Genomic DNA, 23,045 nt, shown 5'->3' on the forward strand with positions numbered 1-23,045 from the left:
TCCATCGGGGGGGTCCTAGCACCAAACGCGTTTCGGGTGATAACAGACCCCGAAACGCGTTTGGTGCTAGGACCCCTCTCTGCAGGCCCCGGCTCTTATATTGACGGAGCGGCGCCTGCAGAGACAGAGAGGGGAATACACGATATCCCTGAAATCAAAGTACCGGCACAGCAGCGGAGTATATCATCACAGCTGAACAGTGAGTAGAGCGGGACGCCGCATAAATAAATCACTGTATTGAAAAGCTGTGATTCTATTTCATTTCGGAGGAGATTGTTTTGGGGGTCATCTATACCCTAAAGAACTTTTTGTACTGTATCCAAACCACAGGTTGGATGGACATTTATTCAAAAGACTTTTATCCCCAGTAATCAGAGGCTGTCTTATTTTAAATTTTAAATTTAAATTATTTTACCAAAGGAAGGGTGATTCCTTTTTACTGAGAGCACCGCTTCCGTAGTCTGCCCCAACCCAGTGCGACACTTCTTTTTATTTTTATGTAAAAACAGTTTCAACTCAAGGCAATTTAGAGACATGTGCATAATGTACAATCATGCCGTGCCATTGTATCTTATCTAAGTCATGATTATCTGTTTATTCTTACAATTTAACCGCTTAAGGACACGGGGCGTACAGGTACGCCCTGATGTCCGAGTCCTTAAGGACAGGTACGCCCTGTGTATTTCCGATCACCGCCAAAATCATTTAGCAGGCATTCTGTGACAATGCCGAGAGGGGTCCTGTGACCCCCCCCCCCCCCCCGTATCGGCGAGTGACCCGATAACCGGAAATAGGATGGTGATCGGTGGTGTGATAATACACCACCAATCTCCATCCTTAGATCCTGAGAAGTGGCGGTGACATCACCTCTCAGGATCGCATAATATTGGCTGGGCGGGGGTTAACTTCCTCCAGCTCTGCTCTCCTCCACCACGCTGCTTCCATGGAGCCAGGAGAGAGGAGCCCGTCCGTCCACCTCTGAGCCCAGCACCCTCACATGAGCCACCATAGTGCCATCTGGTACAAAAGTTCGCAGGGACAGGTTTAGGGAAAGGTTAGATTAGGCAGGGAGACCGAGGGATAGTTTTAGGGAAAAAAAAGTTTTTTTTTGGGCTTCACCCTAATCGGGTGTCTGGGGTCGACAGCACACTCAGCTGTGCGACCCTAGACCACCAGGGGTGCTGCAGCTTGCCCCCCCCCCCCCCCCCCTCCCACACACACACATTTTTTTGTGCGCAAGCGCTCTTTTTTCATTTTTTTTTGTGTGCGTGCGCTGACTGTGGCCGGCACTCTTAGCATCCGTCCACTGTTAGCGCATCGCCCACCCCACCGCTGATCAGCTTCGGACCGCTGATCAGCGAGTTTGAATCGTTTTTTGTTTTTTTTTTCAAATTTTTGGGGCTTTGATATTTTTATTTCGTTTTATTATTTTTTTTCTGTTAGGTTCAGGGTGGGTTAGGGTAGGGAATAAGTGAACGTGAACACCAGTCCTCCCACACACACGCACACTAAATAAAGTTTTACAGACACGCACACACACACACACTCCCCTATGGCCCGCCGGATGTTCTCAGCTGAGGAGGCATATGCCCTGCTTGTCTCTGACTCAGAGAGCCCCAGTGAGGATGAGGATGACCCCACTTTCCTGTTGTCATCCGCGTCCTCCTCATCATCTAGTGATGATGAGCCCCCAAGGTGGCAGAGATGCCGCCAGGTGGAGCCAGGGGACTCCCATGCAAGGGACCCTGAGGCCCACACTAGTATGAGCAGCCCTGGGACTCGTACTAGTTTTCCGGCCGACCAGAGAAGTCCACCTGAGCCCCCTACCGGTGTACTTGTATGGTGTACCCCAGAGGATTTTGAGCCAGTGATTCCTGACTTTGTTGGCCAACCAGGAATCTAGATTCCCTCAGTGGGCTTTATTGAATATGATTTTATTTTATTTTTTCAGTGACCACTTTGTGAATCTGATGGTGGAGCAAACAAACTTGTTCGCCCAACAGTTTGTTGCTCAACACCCGGTCTCCTTTTTGGCTAGGTCCGGTGGCTGGACTCCGGTCAGTGCAGCCAAGATAAGGACGTTTTGGGGCCTCGTGCTGCACATGGGCCTAGTCAAAAAACCCAGTGTCAGGCAATACTGGAGTGGGGACGTCCTCTACCAGACCCCACTCTACTGTATGGCCATGACACGCTCCCGTTTTGAGGCCATTTGGAAATGCCTGCATTATGCAGATAATGCAGCATGTCGTCCCGTCCCCCCCCCCCCCCCCGAGGTGATCCTGCCTATGACCGCCTGTACAAAATCAGGCCGGTCATCGATCACTTCAGGGCCAAATTTTTTGAGGCCTATGTACCTGGAAGGGAGGTCGCTGTTGATGAGTCTCTCATTGCTTTCAAGGGGAGACAAAATTTCCGCCAGTATGTTCCCTCTAAGCGGGCGAGGTATGGCGTGAAGCTGTACAAACTGTGTGAGAGTACCTCAGGGTACACTTACAAGTTTTGTGTGTATGAGGGGCGAGATTCCCGTATTAAACCCCCCACTCTGGGTGTTAGCGGGAAACTTGTGTGGGACCTTATGCACCCACTGCTAGATAAGGGTTACCACCTGTACGTGGATAACATTTATACTAGTATTCCCTTGTTCCAGTCCCTCACCGCCAGATCCACGTCCGCTTGTGGGAACGTGCGGAAAAATCAACACGGCCTCCCTACCCACCCCCTCCAGGTACCTATCCCCAGGGGTGAGACCCGTGCCCTTACCAGTGGAAACCTGTTGCTGGTCAGATATAAGGACAAAGAGGGATGTCCTTGTACTGTCCACAATTCACGGTAACGGCATCACCCCGGTCGCTGTGCAAGGTACCGTGGCAACGGTCCTCAAGCCCGATTGTATCGTGGACTACAATCGGTATATGGGAGTCATATAACGCCATGCGCAAAACCCGGGCATGGTACAAAAAAGTTGCGGTCTACAGGTTGCCTTGTACAACTCTTTTGTGCTGTCCCGGAGCGCTGGCTACACAGAGAAATTCCTGCAGGTCTATGAGGCAGTCCTCAAGGCCCTGATCTTTTCTGACCAGGAAAGAGCAGGCCGGAGTACCTCGGGAACTGGAGGCACCAGGATCATCCCTGGCCAACACTTTCTAGGTGTGGTCCCCCATACTGGAAAAAAGGACGGTCCCAAAAAAAGTGCAGAGTGTGTCACAGGAGGGGGATACGGAAGGACACCACCACTCAAGGTGACACCTGCACCGATCATTTTAATCCTTAACAAAGCAATGGTTAACAGTCAAACAAAACTATATTTATTGCCCTGATTCTGTAGTTTACAGAAACACCCCATATATGCTTGTGAAATGCTGTATGGCCAAACGGCAGGGGGCACAAGGAAAGGAGCGCCATATGAATTTTGGAAGGCAGATTTTGCTGGACTGTTTTTTTTTACACCATGTCCCATTTGAAGCCCCCCTGATGCACCCCTAGAGTAGAAACTCCATAAAAGTGACCCCATCTAAGAAACTACACCCCTCAAGGTATTCAAAACTGATTTTACAAACTTTGTTAACCCTTTAAGTGTTCCACAAGAGTTATTGGCAAATGGAGATGAAATTTTCAGAATTTCTATTTTTTGTAACCTTTCCTCACAAAAATGTAAAATAGAGCAACCAAAAATCATATGTACCCTAAAAATAGTCCCAACAAAACTGCCACCTTATCTCATAGTTTTCAAAATGGGGTCACTTTTTTGGAATTTCTACTCTAGGGGTGCATCAGGGGGGCTTTAAATGGGACATGGTGTAAATAAACCAGTCCAGCAAAATCTGCCTTCCAGAAATCAAATCGTGTTCCTTTCCTTCTGCGCCCTGCCGTGTGCCCATACAGTAGTTTACGACCACATATGGGGTGTTTCTATAAACTAAAGAATCAAGGCAATAAATATTGAGTTTTGTTTGGATGTTAACCCTTGCTTTGTTACTGGAAAAGATTGATTAAAATGGAAAATTTGCCAAAGAATTTAAATTCTTACATTTCATCTCGATTTGCCAGGAACTCTTGTGGAACACCTAAAGGGTTAACAAAGTTTGTAAAATCAGTTTTGAATACCTTGAGGGGTGTAGTTTCTAAAATGGGGTCATTTTTGGGTGGTTTATATTATGTAAGCCTCACAAAGTGACTTCAGACCTGAACTGGTCCTTAAAAAGTGGATTTTGGAAAACTTAAGAAAAATTTCAAGATTTGCTTCTAAACTTTTAAGCCTTGTAACGTCTTCAAAAAATAAAATGTCATTCCCCAAATAATTCAAACATGAAGTAGACATATGAGGAATATAAAATGAATAACTATTTTTGGAGGTATTACTATATATTATAGAAGTAGAGAAATTGAAACTTGGAAATTTGCAAATTTTTAAAAAAAAATTGAAAATTTGTCATTTTTATATAAATAAAAATGATTTTTTTTACTCCATTTTACCAGTTGAAGTACAATATGTGATGAAAAAACAATCTCAGAATGGCCTGGATAAGTAAAAGCATTTTAAAGTTATTCCCAGATAAAGTGACACTGGTCAGATTTGCAAAAAATGGCCTGGTCCTTAAGGTGAAAATGAGCTCGGTCCTTATGGGGTTAAAGGGCATCTGTCAGCAGATTTGTACCTTTGAAATTGGCTAACCTGTGGTATGTGCTCTTGGCAGGTGAAGGCATCTGTGCTGGTCCCATGTTCATATGTGCCAACATTGCTGAGAAAAAAAGATGTTTTAATGTATACAAATGAGCCTCTAGGAGCAACGGGTGCAATGCTGTTACACCTAGAGGCTCAGCACCCTCTGCACTTTGATTTACAGGGGCAGGCAGGCCTGAAGACACTTTCACTGTCTGGCCCTGTTAATTAAGGTGGAGAGGGGGCAGTAGTTGCAGAGAGAGCAGAGCCTCTAGGCCAGTGGTGGCGAACCTATGGCACGGGTGCCAGAGGCTGCACTCAGATCCCTTTCTGTGGGCACCCATGCCCTGGAAAAAGCCTATGGTGTACCAATATGACTTAGACTTTTCCTGCCATTCATTAGTGCAGGGCCCACTATGAATAGTATAGGCAGCACATTGAATGTAGGCAGGCCATTATAGCTAAGTGATAAAGTGTATTGTTCTGTCTTATTACACGTTCACACAGTGTGCAGTCTGACATACAACATAAACCATTCCTGTCTTTCAAAAAAGATGACTTTTCCTTGTAGTATAATTTGTTTATTGGTCAACATGTTGCACTCTCTGTACGGTGCGCGTGAGTGAGAGATTGTATATGTGGTAAAACTACAAGAATACAAATAACATGTATAAGTATTATGTATAGGATAGCATGTACTATAACATTACATTAACAGTGAAGGCACATGCTAAAATGGCTGCCTATACATAGGATTGTATGCCTAGCTAACAGTAATAACTCCCTGAGTAACAATACAACTAACTGAACACCTCTGCATAACATCATGTCCCTGAAACAGAGGTAGATCTCTTACCAGATATGCTTTTGCAAAGGTAGTGGAGTTTGAGAAGGAGACATGCATAGGACAGCTCTGATGATGTGTCCTGGAAACGTATCTTTCCCAGGATGCCGTGCAATACCCACAATGCAGTAGTCTTGTAACAAAAAAACAAAGTGTAATACAATTTAACACAGCTAAATGGTGCTATAACCACACTGAACACTCTGAAATACCCTGACTGTGGCAGAAGTAGACTGTAATGATTTTCTAACCCTGCTGGGCAGAACATACATGGAAGATATACTATTTTGGTATTCAGGTTAAATTGCCGTGTTGGCACATTGCAATAAATAAGAGGGTTTTGTGTTGCAGTTTGGGCACTCGGTCAGTAAAAAGTTCACCATCACTGCTCTAGGGATAACAGTAACGCCCCCGTTGCTCCTAGAGGCTTATTTGCACATACAGTATTTTTCTTCTCAGTAATGTGGACACATATAAACATTGGACGCACACAAATGCCTTCAGCTACCAAGCACACATGTAACAGGTTAACCAGTTTCATAGGTACAAATGTGCAGACAAATGCTCCTTCATCCTTTTGCAGGAGAGGACTGGGATCTTAAAGTGGCCCTGAAAAGGAAAAAAAAAAAAAAAACATGAAAAAACTGGCCACAGTGCAGCACAATATATTGCCCCAAAAACTGTCGCCTATCAATAGCTGCCATTAGGCTTAGGAGGTGAGATATAGGCCACAGCAGCTGAGTTCAGGAGGGCATGTACAGTGGTTGGCTGGGTACCTGAGTACCTGATTCTCATAGCGTTCATTACTGCTCATTATGTACCTTGCCAGCAGCAGATAGAAGGGCTTGGGCGGCCCCCTGGACATCAGCTCACCGGGAAATGTCCCTGTAGGGTCTATGGCCAATCCTGTCCTATTATTTCATTAAGCATCAAAATATTTATGCAAACATTATGCATATTTAACTGTAGCAACAAGACCATTCACACAGTAAATACATTAGAGTGTAAGTAAAGAACTTGCACAATGTATTCTGGTACAAGTTAGGCTAGACTCATATCTGCAGCCGAGATCACCAGCAGTATGTTTCGGTAGATAACAGCTTGCCAGAGTACTCCGGATCTGCCATTACCAGATGCTACCGGCTTCCCGCTAGACCAGATTGACTATAATGGGGTTGGGCAGAGATCCGGCCGCTACCTGGAAAATATGCAAAGAATCGGCCAGGCAAAATACAGTGCAGCAGTTTTTGTCCAACCAATTCAAAGCATTGTCTGCTGGACCTGCCAGTGGGCATATCAACACAAGTTGTCTTCATTTGAAAAGCCCTTTAAATGATGGGAAGATCAAGAGGTACACCAGTCTATAACCAAATGAAGTGCACGTGCCCCGTTACTATATTGCATGATATTTTAAGTCAATGTTTGCAACTTCTGTAAACAATGGGGTGGCCGAAATCCCATATTGTTAAAAAAAAATTATATGCATTTATAAATCTGCCCCATTGTCTCTGTAAGGGCAGCAAGGCCTTAGTGAGCTTGTCCCCTCTTATCTGTGTGCTCTGGAAATGATAGACTGCTGCAGCCAATCACTCGCCTCAAGCAATGAACCTCTGAGGCTAGTCATTGGCTGCAGCAGTCACATGTCAACATGATGTTACCATTGCAGCTGAGCTAACAGAGCTCAGCCGGGAGAAGAGGAGTGGCGGAGTGACATCTGCTTGGTAAGTAATAGTCTATTCTTTATTTCAGGCACAAATAAAGCAGTACCTTTAACAGTGTTAGGACTCCTCCGCACACAGTTTTGTCCCTGGTGCTCTTTTGGGCCAAACAATGCCTGACTCAATCACCTTTTTTATAGTGTTTTTTTGAGGCATTTTAGTCCATACTGTGTGCGTTACCATCTGGTATTTTTTAATGCTGCTTTTTGTGTAACTAGCATTTTTTTTAGAGGAAGGTGTGAGAGAAAAATGGCAGGCTATGAGGGCAAATAAAGCCAGACCCTGAGCCTATTGTGATTTTAAAAAAAAATGCCTTCCCCTTTTCGCCCGCAGCAGGGTTTATATGAACATGCACGAGCGTTCCAGTAACTGCAGAGAGGGTCGGCAAGAGGTAGAGGAAGTGTTGAATACACTGGACTATGTGTCCTCTTAGCGCTCCAAGTAACCAAACGGCACATTTTTTGTGTCATTTGGTATACTAGGAGTATGGACCTGTGGCCGTAATATGCATCCCGTACATAGATTTTGCTCTGTTTAGCCACTGCCGATTTGGGTCATGTGACCCCCGACGTCATCAACCCTTCTCTGGTGATGACGTCTCGTTTACAAGCTTCTCCCTGCTTGAGGGAGCGGCCCAGCTCTGTAAACGAGACGTCAGTGCCTTTGGTACCTGCCCCTCTCTCCCTCTCCTCACACAGCCTCTGCGATTGTCAGAGATCGCTCATGCGCGATACTTACCAGAGTGGTGATAGATTTTTTTCAGCAGCAGGGTATGTGTCTGGCTCCTTCCCTCACTTCCATGGGCCAGTTTACATGTTCCCCTCCAGCGTCTGGGGATCGTTACACTCGTAATACCACCCCCAGGACACAAAAAGAAAATAATTGTCCATCATATAAGCTATATCTATCTAATACAGCTATAGCTTAGATACAGCTATAGCTTAGATACAGCTTAGATACAGCTTAGATACGGCTATAGCTTAGATATAGCTTAGATACAGCTTAGATGCTGATATAGCTTAGATACAGCTTAGATACAGCTATAGCTTAGATACATCTATAGCTTAGATACAGATTTGATACAGCCAAAGCTTAGATACAGCTATAGCTTAGATATAGCTTAGATACAGCTATAGCTTAGATATAGCTTAGATACAGCTATAGCTTAGATATAGCTTAGATACAGCTATAGCTTAGATACAGCTTAGATACAGCTATAGCTTAGATACAGCTTAGATACAGCTACAGCTTAGATACAGCTATAGCTTAGATACAGATATATGTCCATCTTATAGCTATAGCTATATCTGTATCTAAGCTGCAGCTGTATCTAAGCTGTAGCTGTATCTGAGCTGTAGCTGTATCTGCAATGTGACGGGAAGATCTGTCTGTGTGAGCTAGGAGATGATCATTTTTTATGCAAAGTTAGGTTGTGCAGTGCAGGGGGCGGGCAAGGGCAGATTATTCACACCCACAAATATTCATGAGGGAGAGCTCAGGCTTTGTTATACGCCCCCTCAGCATGTACTTTAGCATGTAAACACAGCAATAACAGAACCATGAAAAGGTGTACATATGGGTTTCTCTCTTAAGAAATCAAGCTTAACCAATGTATATGTAAGTCCTGATGAGTTTTATGAGGTTTTAATTTTTTTTCCCCATAACTCGGATAACCCCTTTAAGTAAGATCCTCCATACTACACACATTTTTCCAGATATGGTAACGACTGAGCAGAGATGATGGTTTTAGAAGACTTGCCTGTGTGATAGAACATGGCTTTGTCAGTATTAAACACTTCCAGTCCCCCTACAGTACAACTTTCACTATACCTGGCATTAAGGATGCAGTTGGAAAAATATTCTCCTGCATTATTAGACTTTCATTCAGTAATTCTTCAGCAGTAGTAGGAAGGTCGAGAACATCACAGATAATTTGGGCTGCTGGCAATGCCTTTTTCCCCATGACTAAGGATTTCACATCCCATGTGTATTTCTTTCCAAATCGGTCACAGATTTCTTGAAATACCACTGTGTAAAGACGTTCTGTATCTGTAAAGGAAGGCATATAAAAGCATTAAGATGGATTACACTGTATTTTTACAGTGAGTTATAGTAGGATTTGATGGTAGCTAAAAATAAATGGAAAAAAATAAATACAATAAAATTCATGTAATCCTTCATTAATGGGAATTTAGGTCTTGTTCACATTACATTGGAGGCTCGTTCAGGGCTGATAAACCAGATTATCAGATTTTATGGCCCAAACCATGGTAATAAAGCCGTATATACAATGTACTAGTAGTTGTAGAAAGCTTTATGGAAGACAGCCCTTCAAAATGTATGTTTGCTATAATCACTTTTTTCGAACAAAAGTTTATCCTAATTGGTGGAGGTTTAGGCTTCTGGTTACAAACTTCTAAGGCTGAAGACTATCATAGACCGAGATGTAACCCAAAATTCATGAGGCTCATTGCAAAATCTGCAGCAGCCATTTATAAACCTGTTATATTCTTATGTAGTAGAGGGATATTTTGCCCCCTCCGGCACCAGAGTAAAAGGGCGACTGCTACCTTAACAACCTCTATAACTGCCCGAGGAGTTATCAAAATTTCTGGACTTGCAGATGCTGCATTAGACATCATGCACATGATCATGTTGTGTCGTGGTCTGCAAACCATGGATCTGCAAAATACAGCGCCTCCCATGGGCAATCTACATTTTTCTCAGTCCCATTTATAGAAATGGATGTTCTTGCCTGCAAAATAGAGAAGAATAGAACATGTTCTATAATTTGTAACATGGACATATGGATGCGGACAGCACATGGATGACAACCGTGTGCTGTCAGTTTTTTTTTTTTCTTTCTGAGGACTCATAGAAATAAATGGGTCCATGTGCAATCCTAAAAATGTCGATTTGACACAAATACATGCATCCGTGTGTCCGTTTTGCAAATTATAGGACATGTCCTATTTGTGCTTTAAAGGGGTATTACAGTTGTTAAAAGGAGAGGGGATAACTATCGTTGGGACCCCATGATCATAAGAATTGTTACCCCATACCATGAACAGAGTGGCGGGTCGGCCATGCGCTCCATTCATCCTCACGAGAGTTCCAGAGATGGCCGAGTACAGCACCTGGCTATTTCTGAAAGGCTCATTGAGAGAAGTGGAATGGTAGTTTGCATGCCTGACCTGCTATTTCGTTCATTTGGGGGCTCTGAGGGGTACTGGATACCTATTCTCACGATCGGTGGGGGTCCCAGTAGTAGGAACCCCACCAACCTAATTGTTATCCCTTATCCTATGGATAACCCTTTAACTAAAAGAGTTCCCATCTATATCTAAGTATTTTGTAGACATTTGTGTAATACGTGATGTTGTCTAATCACACAGGTTAAGATGACGGATATCGCCGACAGCTAGCCATCCTAGTAAAGGGAAGAGAGAGGATGTACTTCCTCCTTGCGGCCCAATCACTACTGCCTCACTGTAAAAGCAAGTAAGGGGGCTGCAGGGGGCCCAAAATGGAGTGCTGAAATGAACAGTACCGATCACCCCCAAGGTTAGACAGAGAACACGTGTGTTCCCTGTAGATGCTGCCAGTGCCATATATGCAAAATTGTTTGCACAAGTGGTATTTCTTGGTCACCTTGCCACTTTCCTGAAAATTGACCTGGCCACATTTATTATCTTTTATGCCAGTTTTCTGGCATAAAAAAAATGCTGAAATTTATGGCAGGGGTTGGTGTAGATATCAGTATATGTACACAGATCAGTACCGGATTAGTGGGATATGACACCCCGCACTGTCACCAATCACCTGTTTTGGTCAGCGTCGGCCCCGGAATCTATGCTTTGTACAGAGCACAGCTGAGGATACATCATCAATGTCTGTAGCTAGGACAACCCCTTTAAATCATGCCTTTATATATGATCATAAACGTCACAGAAGGCTCCAATGTGTGTCACTATATGGCTCTACATAGGAAGCCTGTATAGTTTAAAAAATTCATACTGACACATACCAGTCTATGGATGCCAATAGGACATTGGTAAATGGGAATGTATGAATAAGGTTGGTTTATAATACGTAGAAGTAAACATTAATGGTTCCCAATCCAGGAAGCAAGAAAAAAACCACAAAGAGTTGAGACAACTTAAAGCAGTTTTCAGGAACTTAAATATTAATTGCCTAACCGTCACCATCAGATCAATGGAGGTCCAACTCCCAGTGATTAGCAAATCGAAGGGGTCACGACTTGTCAGAACTAGCATGGCTCTGTATAATGTGCAGTGACTGATCTGTGGGGATGATAAGAAATCTTAGTGGCAAGAAAAACTAGAATACTGAAGGGGAGATTTATCATTGCTCAGCTACGTACCCTGGGCCAGGTATGTGCCGTCATAAATTAGGTGCAGAACCTGGCAGTCTGTGCAAATTAAAAGAAATCTACGCCAGCCCCTGGCTGGCATACAGTAGATTTCACAGTTCTTCTACACAAGAAAACTGGCGTAGATGATAAATGTGGCGGGACCACTGTCCCTGCCCGATTCCTACCCTCACCACACCCCTATTTCAGGAAAGTGGGTTGGCTGGCAGAGAAAAGCCACTTGTGCAAAGATTTTTGGCGTTTAAAAAGTCGCACAGATGCAGTTTGCGACTTTTTCACATCAGAAAACTGGCTTATTCAAATGATAAATCTGGCCTTGTACATTCAGGTTTACCTTTTTGAACCCTATATACAAAATATCATAGCAAAATATCTTTCATGTATTATTTCGGTACACAGTGTACATATTGTATGTTGTGGAAGGATGTCCTTTATCCACACAACAATGAATTAATAGAAATTGATCCTTGTCCAGGATATGTAACTCAAAATGAAAATTCGTGTTGCTTCTACAATGAGTGACCCCTGAACTTCGCAAAACACATAGTTCCACTGACTCACCGATATCCACAAATGAAGTGTACAGCACAATGACACTTACATCTTCCAGAAATTTGACCATTGAAATTAGATTTGTGAGTAATTACTGGTGCACCTATTGGATCTTTCCTTGGGCATATTCATTTTGAGTGAAAGGCATAAAATACATATGACTAAAATAAACCATCAACAACAGAATAGTGCAGCCAAATGCTTTAGCGTGATTTAATAGGGGGAAAAAATGGAGTAGTGCAGCCCCAAAAGCCCACAAGACATATATCACAATACTGTTTCAAATCAGCACAAATTTAACAGACTAGCTCTGATAGTTTCAAGATTGATAGCCCAACTAAAAAGAAAAAAAAAAAAGCGTACACTTGGCAGTACCAGGTGGCGTTCTCAGCAAGTGAAAGTTAAAGATAAATTGAAGGCATATGGCTTAAGCTGTTGCTGTCCTACAACCTAATTTATTACTGATGCAGTGGGAACTAAGAGACAAATAAAAGGAATAGACAACGATCTGAGGGCAATGTGGTACTCGTACATTTTTAAGATCAAGCCAGAATAATAAACTGCCTCTACTACCACAGTATAAGCAGGCAAACAAAACCACAGAGCATTAGCTGGGAAGCCAAGCCATTTATGCAGGTTACCGACGTCTGATAAGACCTATTACTCAGACGATTTATGTTAATATACATGGGTACTACTCATGGGCAGCAGTTTGTCAAACTCAAAGTCTACGCATTGAATTACAGATCCGGTAGTGCGGTCAGCTCAGTGCTGGTGTGAGATAGATGGAATTAAAGTTCTATGAATTCTGGATTTAGTTTTTATTAGTGTTTTCAAATACAAAGGTGGGTTCCCACACAAGTGGTATAGCTAAGGAGACCTAGACCATTTTGTGTAGAAATAAAAAATTTAAAAAAGCTGTTCCATTAATTGTGCAACATTTCAAATTCTGAATACGATATTGGTATGGATGGCTTCTAAAAACATGTAGACATAAAATAAAAAAAAAGCACTACTGTATAGGTATATAGTAAACCAATGCAAGCAGATTCTAAAGTCCTCTTCAAAACTGAATTATTGGAGATGTATGTCCCTAAAGCAGAAGAAGATATTTAGTGGTCAAAGATGATGGTATAAATACACAGCAGAGATAGCTAGATAATCGAAATAAACCACCTTAATTGTACAGCGAAAGTAGAAGGATGGTTAGTATAAAACTTAACCTTTAATAATAATCTAATAAGAAAATTGGCCCCAAAATGATACTCTAAATTTTAACACATTTAAATACAGCATTGGAGCATAGGTAGGTCACCCCACAATTGATAGTAACACTGGGTGGCCAAAAACACTCTAGATGAATAAGGAAAGTGCTCAGCGGCACCAAAAAGTGTAAACCGATGGTCGTACAGCTCCAATGGAAACATTCCTTGTGCAACGATTGCCTCGAAGATGATAGATGATTGCAGTCCACCGAGGCTAGAAACAGTTGCAGAGAAGGGTAAGGATAAGTAGCTAACTTGCCCTAAGGATGCCCTGCAAGAAAACTGCACTAGTCCTAATGTCCTAGTAACGGAGCCCTGTGACCAGGTGCAATCAGGAACCTAACCCTAGAATTGTGGCGCCCTACTGAGCCCTCTCCTGCCTGATCCCTACATGCACGTTTCACTTTGAGATGAGTGTAAAGCTCATCAGGGGAAACACAAGGGAGCTTAGGGCTACTTGGTTAACCAGGGCACACAGAAAAGGATAACAACCGTGTCACCTGGATACCAGTAAGATATGTCCAGAGCCCTGCTAAGGCTTCAATTGGACATATTGGCAATGGGAAGGGAAGAGGACAACATATAAAGGCCCCCCTCCTTCTAGAAGAGTAATAGTGCAAAGACCTGATGTAGTCTAATTATTAACCCTTATTCATCTAGAGTGTTTTTGGCCACCCAGTGTTACTATCAATTGTGGGGTGACCTACCTATGCTGCAATGCTGTATTATGTGTTTAAATTTTGAGTATCAATTTTTGGGGTCAATTTTCTTATTAGATTATTATTAAAGGTCAAAGATGATGGTGCCCAAAATCTAATCTCTCAAAGCAACATATGGGATATATTTATTTGAAGCTTGTTGACATTTTGTGCCATTGGCTTTATTACATTGGCCATGTTTCATTGTTCGGTATACAGTATCTTGTGTGCTGTCCTCATAGAGGTCCTGTCCATAAGATGACCGTTGAAGGAGGGTTATATAACCCAGTCACATCACTCCACCTCCTCCATTTAAACATACTGCACTTGCATTAACCCATTCAGGACCCAGACAGTTTTCAACTTCAGGATCCATCCTAAGACCCGGTCCTGATATTCCCTGCGCTGTCAGAAGATGCACCAAATTTATGACGAGACGCAGTCTATGCTCCTAAACAGAAATCTATGACAGCTCAGAACTTAGATTTCTGGCTTCATTTGGCGTAAATGAAGATAAATGTGTCTTGACTGTTGGCCACATCACTTTCCCACCCTTGCCCTTGCTTTTGGAACAGTGGTGAGGGTAGCGTAAAACAGGCATCTTTTAATTTTTCTAAGTCATTTTTTTAGCACAAGGGAGATGATAAATCTGCCCCATTGTACTTTATGCCTGCAGTAAATTTGGGTCAATGTGATTTAGCTTTGGCATTTTTTATTTAATACCTTAATAAAGACAGATAGTGGTACATCACAACATAGTTATTAATTAACATTCACCAGATGTCTCCTTTATGTTGACCTCATTTCAAGAAGATTTTGGAAAACCAACTTTTTTAAGTATCAGTTAAGTTCTGAAATGACTTTGAGGGTCTTACTTAAAATAAACCTTATTTTACAAACTCTGTTAACCCTTTAGGTGTTCACAGGAATTAAATCAAAATGGAGAAAACATGTAAAAAAACTTTTTTGCAGATTTTAAATTTTAATCCATTTTTTGCTGTAACATAGCAGAGTTACAGCAAAAAAAACCTCAATATTGATTACTTTTATTCTGACGATTACAGAAGGGCTCAGAAGGGAAGAAGTCCCTTATGGATTTTGGAGGGCAGATTTTGCTGGAATTATTTTTGGGCACCATGTTACATTTGTAGAGAAACTGACGTGTCACGATTTGTTACCCATTTTCTCTCGAATACAACACCCCATATTTGCTCATAAACAGTTGTATGGGCATACCGCAGGGCTCAGAAAGGAATGAGCGCTGTATGGATTTCGCGGAAATGGTTTTCAGCCTCTATGTCACATTTTAAAAGACTCTGGGTTATCACTATAGTGAAAATACCCAAGAAGTGACCTTATTTTGGAAACTAAACCCATCAGAGTATTTTTCAAGGTGCTTAGTGAGCGCTTTTTAATGCCACAGGCATTTTATAAAAATTAGAAACACTTGGCTATGAAGATGAAAAAATGTAATTTACTCCAATAAAATGTTTGTTATTTTTAGCACCAGGTTTTTTTTTTTTCATTTTCTAAAGCACTAGCAAGAACAAAAATACCTTATAATTTGTTATACATTTTCTCCTGAATGTGGTAACAGTCCACATGTGAACGGAAGTAACACCATTGGCTTTTGGAGAGCAGATTTCACTAGAATGGTGTCACGGATGGTGTTACAGAAAACTAGAAGACACAAATGAAGATCCGACTGACTTGATCCAAAACTAAGGAACAAAAGGGTAAGCCCAGTAACAACCCTAGCTCTCTCCCTTACTGCTCAGCCTATGCAAAAATCTCAATGGTAGAAAATTGCATACCCTCGTTCCTCGACTGTATGACACCTGAACACCCTATAATAGTGAGGGGACACGACCACCGGCTCCCTACACTTAATATGGAGGGAGTCAGGGTCACCTAGGATCAAGCCCACAGAAAACAGAAATAAAGAAACAGACTTATTTTGTGGATGCAGCAGTAACAGCTTCTAGCATCAGCACACTCCAGGAAGTTGTATAAACCGCAAAGTGATGCAGTAAGGGAGGGAATTTAAAGGGATGCAATCAGTGCAACCAGATGACAGCTGAGAGAGGGAAACGAGATGACAAAAACGAAAGCAAAACAAAAGAACCTCAAGCAGGAGGTTCTGAAGAAGTGGGTGCCATGTCATATTTGCAGAGCCCCAGTTTAAAACCTAAAAAAAGTTACTCCATTTTGAAAACAGAACTCTTCAAAGAATTTACCTAGGGGTATAGTAATTGGCTTGACCCCACAGATCTTTCATTGTATTTGGGAGATTAAATGAAAAAATACATTTTATTCCAGTCATATATACACTCACCTAAAGAATTATTAGGAACACCTGTTCTATTTATCATTAATGCAATTATCTAGTCAACCAATGGCAGTTGCTTCAATGCATTTAGGGGTGTGGCCCTAGTCAAGACAATCTTCTGAACTCCAAACTGAATGTCAGAATGGGAAAGAAAGGTGATTTAAGCAATTTTGAGCGGGCATGGTTGTTGGTGCCAGGCGGGCCGGTCTGAGTATTTCACAATCTGCTCAGTTACTGGGATTTTCACGCACAACCATTTCTAGGGTTTACAAAGAATGGTGTGAAAAGGGAAAAACATCCAGTATGAGGCAGTCCTGTGGGCAAAAATGCCTTGTGGATGCTAGAGGTCAGAGGAGAATGGGCCGACAGATTCAAGCTGATAGAAGAGTAACGTTGACTGAAATAACCACTCGTTACAACCGAGGTATGCAGCAAAGCATTTGTGAAGCCACAACACGCACAACCTTGAGACGGATGGGCTACAACAGCAGAAGACCCCACCGGGTACCACTCATCTCCACTACAAATAGGAAAAAGAGGCTACAATTTGCACGAGCTCACCAAAATTGGACTGTTGAAGACTGGAAAAATGTTGCCTGGTCTGATGAGTCTCGATTTCTGTTGAGACATTCAAATCGTATAGTCCGAATTTGGCGTAAACAGAATGAGAACATGTATCCATCCTCTGATGGCTACTTCCAGCAGGATAATGCACCATGTCACAAAGCTCGAATCATTTCAAATTGGTTTCTTGAACATGACAATGAGTTCACTGTACTAAAATGGCCCCCACAGTCACCAGATCTCAACCCAATAGAGCATCTTTGGGATGTGGTGGAACGGGAGCTTCGTGCCCTGGTTGTGCATCCCTCAAATTTCCATCAACTGCAAGATGCTATCCTATCAATATTGGCCAACATTTCTAAAGAATGCTATCAGCACCTTGTTGAATCAATGCCACGTAGAATTAAGGCAGTTCTGAAGGCAAAAGGGGGTCCAACACCGTATTAGTATAGTGTTCCTAATAATTCTTTAGGTGAGTGTATTTCACCTTTATTTATGAAAAAATCCGAAATTTACCAAAAATTTTAAAAAATTTGCAATTTTCAAAATATTTATTTCTCTGCATTAAAAACAGAAAGTGATTCCTCATAAAATATTTATTAATTAACATTCCCCATATGTCTACTTTATGTTGGCATCATTTTGTAAATGTCATTTTGTTTGGTTAGGACGTTAGAAGGCTTTTAGAATTTTAGAAGCAATTCTTAAAAATTTTAAGTAAATTGCCAAAACCCACTTTTTAAGGACCAGTTCAGGTCTGAAGTCACTCTGTGGGGCTTACATAGTGGATACTCCCCATAAATGACCCCATTGTATAAACTACACCCCTCAAGTTACTTAAAACTGATTTTACAAACTTTGTTAACCCTTTAGGTGTTCAACAAGAATTAAAGGAAAATGGAGATAAAATTTTTAAATTTCACTTTTTTGGCAGATTTTCCATTTTTTTCTTTAACACATCGAAGGTTAACAGCCAAACAAAACTCAATATTTATTACCCTGATTCTGCGGTTTACAAAAACACCCCACATGTGGTTGTAAACTGATGTAAAAGCACACAGCAGGGCGCAGAAGAAAAGGAGCGCCATATGGTAGGCAGATTTTGCTGAACTGGTTTTTAGATGTTAAGGTATAAGGTAATTCAGTGGCCCGCTGACTGTGCAATGTGGATAGAGGTGCTCATGCACCGGTACACCTAGAAACCGTGTAAACAATAAATTGTGTCGTTCCTCTCAATTGAAGATCTTATTTACTCATTGAGAGGAACAACACAAAGTCGAAAAAGTTAAATCGCCGTGCCTTGCAAATCTTCACAACGAAGAAAACAACCTATCAGGAATCCCGGACTGAGTAATGTACCGCCCCGCCAGGATCACGTGGGACGCCACAAGATAAAGCAAGAGACCACGTGGGACGCCGCGTAAGGTCCTTGCAGGACAAAGTAACCAAAATCGGCGAGGAGTGGTAACGTACCCAACCAGCTCATAGCAGCTGAACTTAGACTATCAAGTTTTTTTTATTACTACTATATATACCTGCAATCCGGTTGATATTTTCCCCAAAAAGCGGGAACATTTATGATCGAAATTCTACATAACACCAAGTCACTATTCAGTTGACGCCAACACTAAACGTTCCATCTAAGTGACATTCCAGATTCACTATGTCCTAATGACATTTCTTCTCCTTTTTGTCCTGGATAAAATTTCAGTGCACTGAATTTGTATGCATAGCATACCTAGTGGTTTTCTTGATTTTAAGCACGCAATGTATAATGATCAATCTATAACTGTGCATTTTTAGATATTATTGTTTACCTTTATATCCAGCTTTACTATATTGCATGTACTCAGCGTACACTGAACACCTTATATACTTTATTTGCCCACAGCACTGAATATATTCAGCTTATTTATAGCTATGTACCCAGCAAGTATCACATTTACATATTTATAGCACCCAAGTGTATTTAGCTTGCTCTAGCATTTTAATACATACTATGCATATATAGGACGTTAGTATATCCAGCCTACAACTAGCACTTTAGTGTATTAAGCTCGCACTAGCACCTTAGTGTATCCAGCTTGCATCAGCACTTAAACATATCCAGCTTGCACTAGCACCTTAGTGTATCCAGCTTGCACTAGCACTTTAGTGTATCCAGCTTGCACTAGCACCTTAGTGTATCCAGCTTGCACACAGCACTTTATATTATAGCTGACACACAGCATTTTTTGTATCCAGCCCGCATCTAGCACCTTTGTACATCCAGTTCATATAGCACTTTTGTGTATTCAGCCTGCATCCAGCACCTTAGCTCTTGGAATATATACCAAGATAGTTCTCCAAACCAGATATACACTACTGCATTTTCTGTATCTTTGTGCATTCAGCCATTATAATTACCCAGTCACAGTAAAATATATATCCAGCTTGCTCACAACACCTGCATATCATTTATAAAATAATTCAACCAGTCTATCAAATTGTTTTTATACCAAAAGTATAAATAAATACATTTTTAAATATAACAACCTATTTCAATCTATACCAGATGAGAGTGTGCCATCACAACTACTTTTTTCCTAATTCTGGTTTTTAGATGTCATGTCCCATTTGAAGCCCCCCTGATACACCCGTACAGTAGAAACTCCCAGAAAGTGACCCCATTTTTGAAACTAGGGGATAAGGTGCCAGTTTTATTGGTACTATTTTGGGGTACATATGATTTTTAATTGCTCTATATTACGTTTTTTGTGAGGCAAGGTAACCAATAAATGACTGTTTTGGCACTGTTTTTATTTTTTACAACATTCATCTGACAGGGTAGATGATGTGCTATTTTTATAGAGCAGGTTGTTACGGACACAATGATATGAAATTTGTCTACTTTCTTTGTTTGTTTCCGTTTTACATAATAAAGCATTTTTGAAAAAAAATTATGTTTTTGTGTCTTCATATTCTGAATGCCAGATTTATTTTTATTTTTATGCCGATCGTCTTGTGCAAGGGCTCATTTTTTGCAGGAAGAGTTGACGTTTTTATTGGTACCATTTTTAGGTACATACGATTTTTTGATCATTCATTATAACACTTTATGGGGCAAGGTGACCAAAAAATGTGTTGTTTTAGCACAGTTTTTATTTTTTTTATTTTTACAGCGTTCACCTTAGGGGTTAGGTCATGTGACATTTTTATAGATCAGATTGTTACGGACGTCGCGATACCTAATATGTATACTTTTTATTTATTTAAGTTTTACACAATTATAGCATTTTTTTTAACCAAACAATGATGTTTTAGTGTCTCCATAGCCTGAGAGCTATAGTTTTTGTTTGTTTTTTTAACTAATTTTCTTACGTAGGGACTCATTTTTTGCGGGATGAGGTGACTGTTTTATTGGTTCCATTATTTTGGACATACAGCTTTTTGATCACTTGGTGTTGCACTTTTTGTAATGTAAGGTGACAAAAATGAATGGCTTTTTTTGACACAGTTTATAATTTTTATGGTGTTTATCGGACTGAATGTATCATGTGATATATTTATAGAGCCGACCGTCACGGGCGAGGCAATACCAAATATGTATATTTAAATATTTTTTTCTATTTTTAACTTTTTTTATTTTATTCCTTACTTGGGGAATTTTTTTTTAGTTTTTTATTTTTTTTACATGTGAAACCTTTTTTTATTTTACACTTTGCATCCCCCATAAGGTCATCGAGGTCTGTAGAAGACCAGACAGCTTCTGCACTCTCCCGGTCCCAGCGGTCACATGACCGCCGGGCCGGGACAGGAAGCGCGACACAGCGCTCGTTGAGTTCCGGTGGTTCTCCAGCTCCCCCGTGTGGCAAATAGAGGAGCCGATGCATGTGTGTAGAAGCCCCTGTCTTTGTGAATGACAGGAGGCTGCTGCATAGTGTTTCCTATGGAGCCCTTGCCTGTAATAGGGCTCCATAGGAAAGTAGTAAAATAATCATAGATTCCAATGCAAGTTCATTGGAGTCTATGATAATAGCAATCTAATGAATGATTGCATGTTAACTATAAAAAAAAAAGTTCTCAAAAATAAAAAAACATAAAAATTCAAATCACCCCCCTTTTCCCACCCAAAAAATAAATAAATACACATCATGGGTGAAGCGATGTGCGAAAACGCCCAAAGTAAAAAAATATAAAAATATATTCCCCATACGGCAAACACCAAAACGAAAAAAAGTGTTCAAATGGCCGATTCGCCGCTTTTGGTCGCTCCATTATCTACAAAAAAATAAAAAGTGATCAAAAAAAGTGATACACACCCAAGAATGGTATAAATGAAAAGTGCAGATCGCCCCGCAAAAAAATTAGCCTCCATACAGCTTCGTACACATAATTACGAAAAAGTTATAGGGGTCAAAAAAAAAAAAAAAAAACTTATTTTTTCCCACTTTTCAATTTTTTTATCACTATAAAAATGAAAGAAAATCTATACATATAAAAGGTATCGCCAGATTCATACTGACCTATAGAATAAAAGTAGCCGGTCAGTTTTATCGTACATCAAACGTCGTAAATAAAAAAAAAACATAAAACTGTCACCTCACCAAACAAAAGAATGAGATCCTACCTAAGACAATCGCCAAAATTTTTTTAAAAACTATGGCTCTCAGACTATGGAGACACTAAAACATGATTTTTTTTTGTTTAAAAAATGCTTTTATTAAGTTAAATGTAAAAAAAAAAAAAATTAAGTAGACATATTAGTCCTCGCCGCGTCCATAAAAACCTGCTATATAAAAGTACCACATGACCTAACCCCTCAGGTGAACACCTTAAAATTTTTTTGTCAAAAAGCAATTTTTTTGTCACCTTATATCACAAAAAGTGTAATAGTAAGCGATCAAAAAGTAATATGCACCCAAAATAGTGCCAATAAAACCGTCATCTCATCCCGCAAAAATGATACCCTACCTAAGACAATCGTCCAAAAAAGAAAAAAAAACTATGGCTCTCAGACTATGGAGACACTAAAACATGTTTTTTTTTGTTTGTTTCAAAAATGATATTATTGTGTAAAACTTAAATAAATAAATAAGTATACATATTTGATATTGCCACATCCACATTTTTAAAGTGTAAAAAAAGCCATTTTTAATCACCTTAAAGCACAAAAAGTGTAGTACCAAGCGATCAAAAAGGCATACCCCCCCCCCCCCCAAATCATACCAATAAACCGTTATCTCATCCTGCAAAAAATGGGAAACTAAGACAATCGGCCAAAAAATAAAAAAATTATGGGTTTCAGAATATGGAGACACAGAAACATTTTTTTTGTTTAAAAAATGCTGTTATTGTGTAGAACTTAAATAAATAAAAAAGCATACTTATTAGGTATCGCCACGTCCGTAACAACCTGTTGTATAAAAATATAACATGAACACCGTAAAAAAAAAAAACGCTGTCAAAAAATACTTTTTTTTGGCTTTCAGAATATGGAGACACTAAAAAAAAAAATTATCAAAAATGCTTTATTATGTAAAACAAACAAAAACAAAAAAAATGTGGTATTGTCGCGTCTGTAACAACCTGCTCTATAAAAATACCACATGATCTAACCTCTCAGATGAACATTATAAATAACAAAAAATAAAAATGGTGCCAAAACAGCAATTTTTTATTACCTTGCCTCACAAAAAGTGTAAGATAGAGCAACCAAAAATCATATGTACCCTAAAATACCAACAAAACTGCCACCTTCAAAGGTGACATGGCAACTTATAATTATCCCAGTGAAATCTGCCTTCCAAAAACCATAAGGCGTTCCTTTCCTTCTGTGCCCTGCCGTCTCCCCGCACAGCAGTTTACGACCAAATATGGGGTGTTTCTGTAAACACAGAATCAGGTTAATAAATATTGAGTGGTGTTTGGCTGTTAACCCTTGCTTTGTTACTGGAAAAAATGGATTAAAATGGAAAATCTGCCAAAAAAGTGAAATTCTGAAATTCCTTTAATTCTTGTGGAACACCTAAAGGGTTAAGAA

The 23,045-nt window shown here is 40.6% G+C and overlaps 1 protein-coding gene across 1 annotated transcript in view; it reads right to left on the reverse strand.

The window, feature by feature from the left end:
* LOC120994883 (pseudouridine 5'-phosphatase) overlaps positions 1–23,045 on the reverse strand; it is a 554,435-nt gene that overhangs the window by 310,628 nt on the left and 220,762 nt on the right. The window contains exon 2 of the mRNA XM_040423754.1: positions 9,053–9,271. Coding sequence (XP_040279688.1) covers positions 9,053–9,271 — 219 coding nt within the window. The remainder of the gene's footprint in view (positions 1–9,052; positions 9,272–23,045) is intronic.

Source organism: Bufo bufo, chromosome 3 (genome assembly GCF_905171765.1).
Source record: "Bufo bufo chromosome 3, aBufBuf1.1, whole genome shotgun sequence".
In the NCBI taxonomy this organism is placed as follows: Eukaryota; Metazoa; Chordata; class Amphibia; order Anura; family Bufonidae; genus Bufo; species Bufo bufo.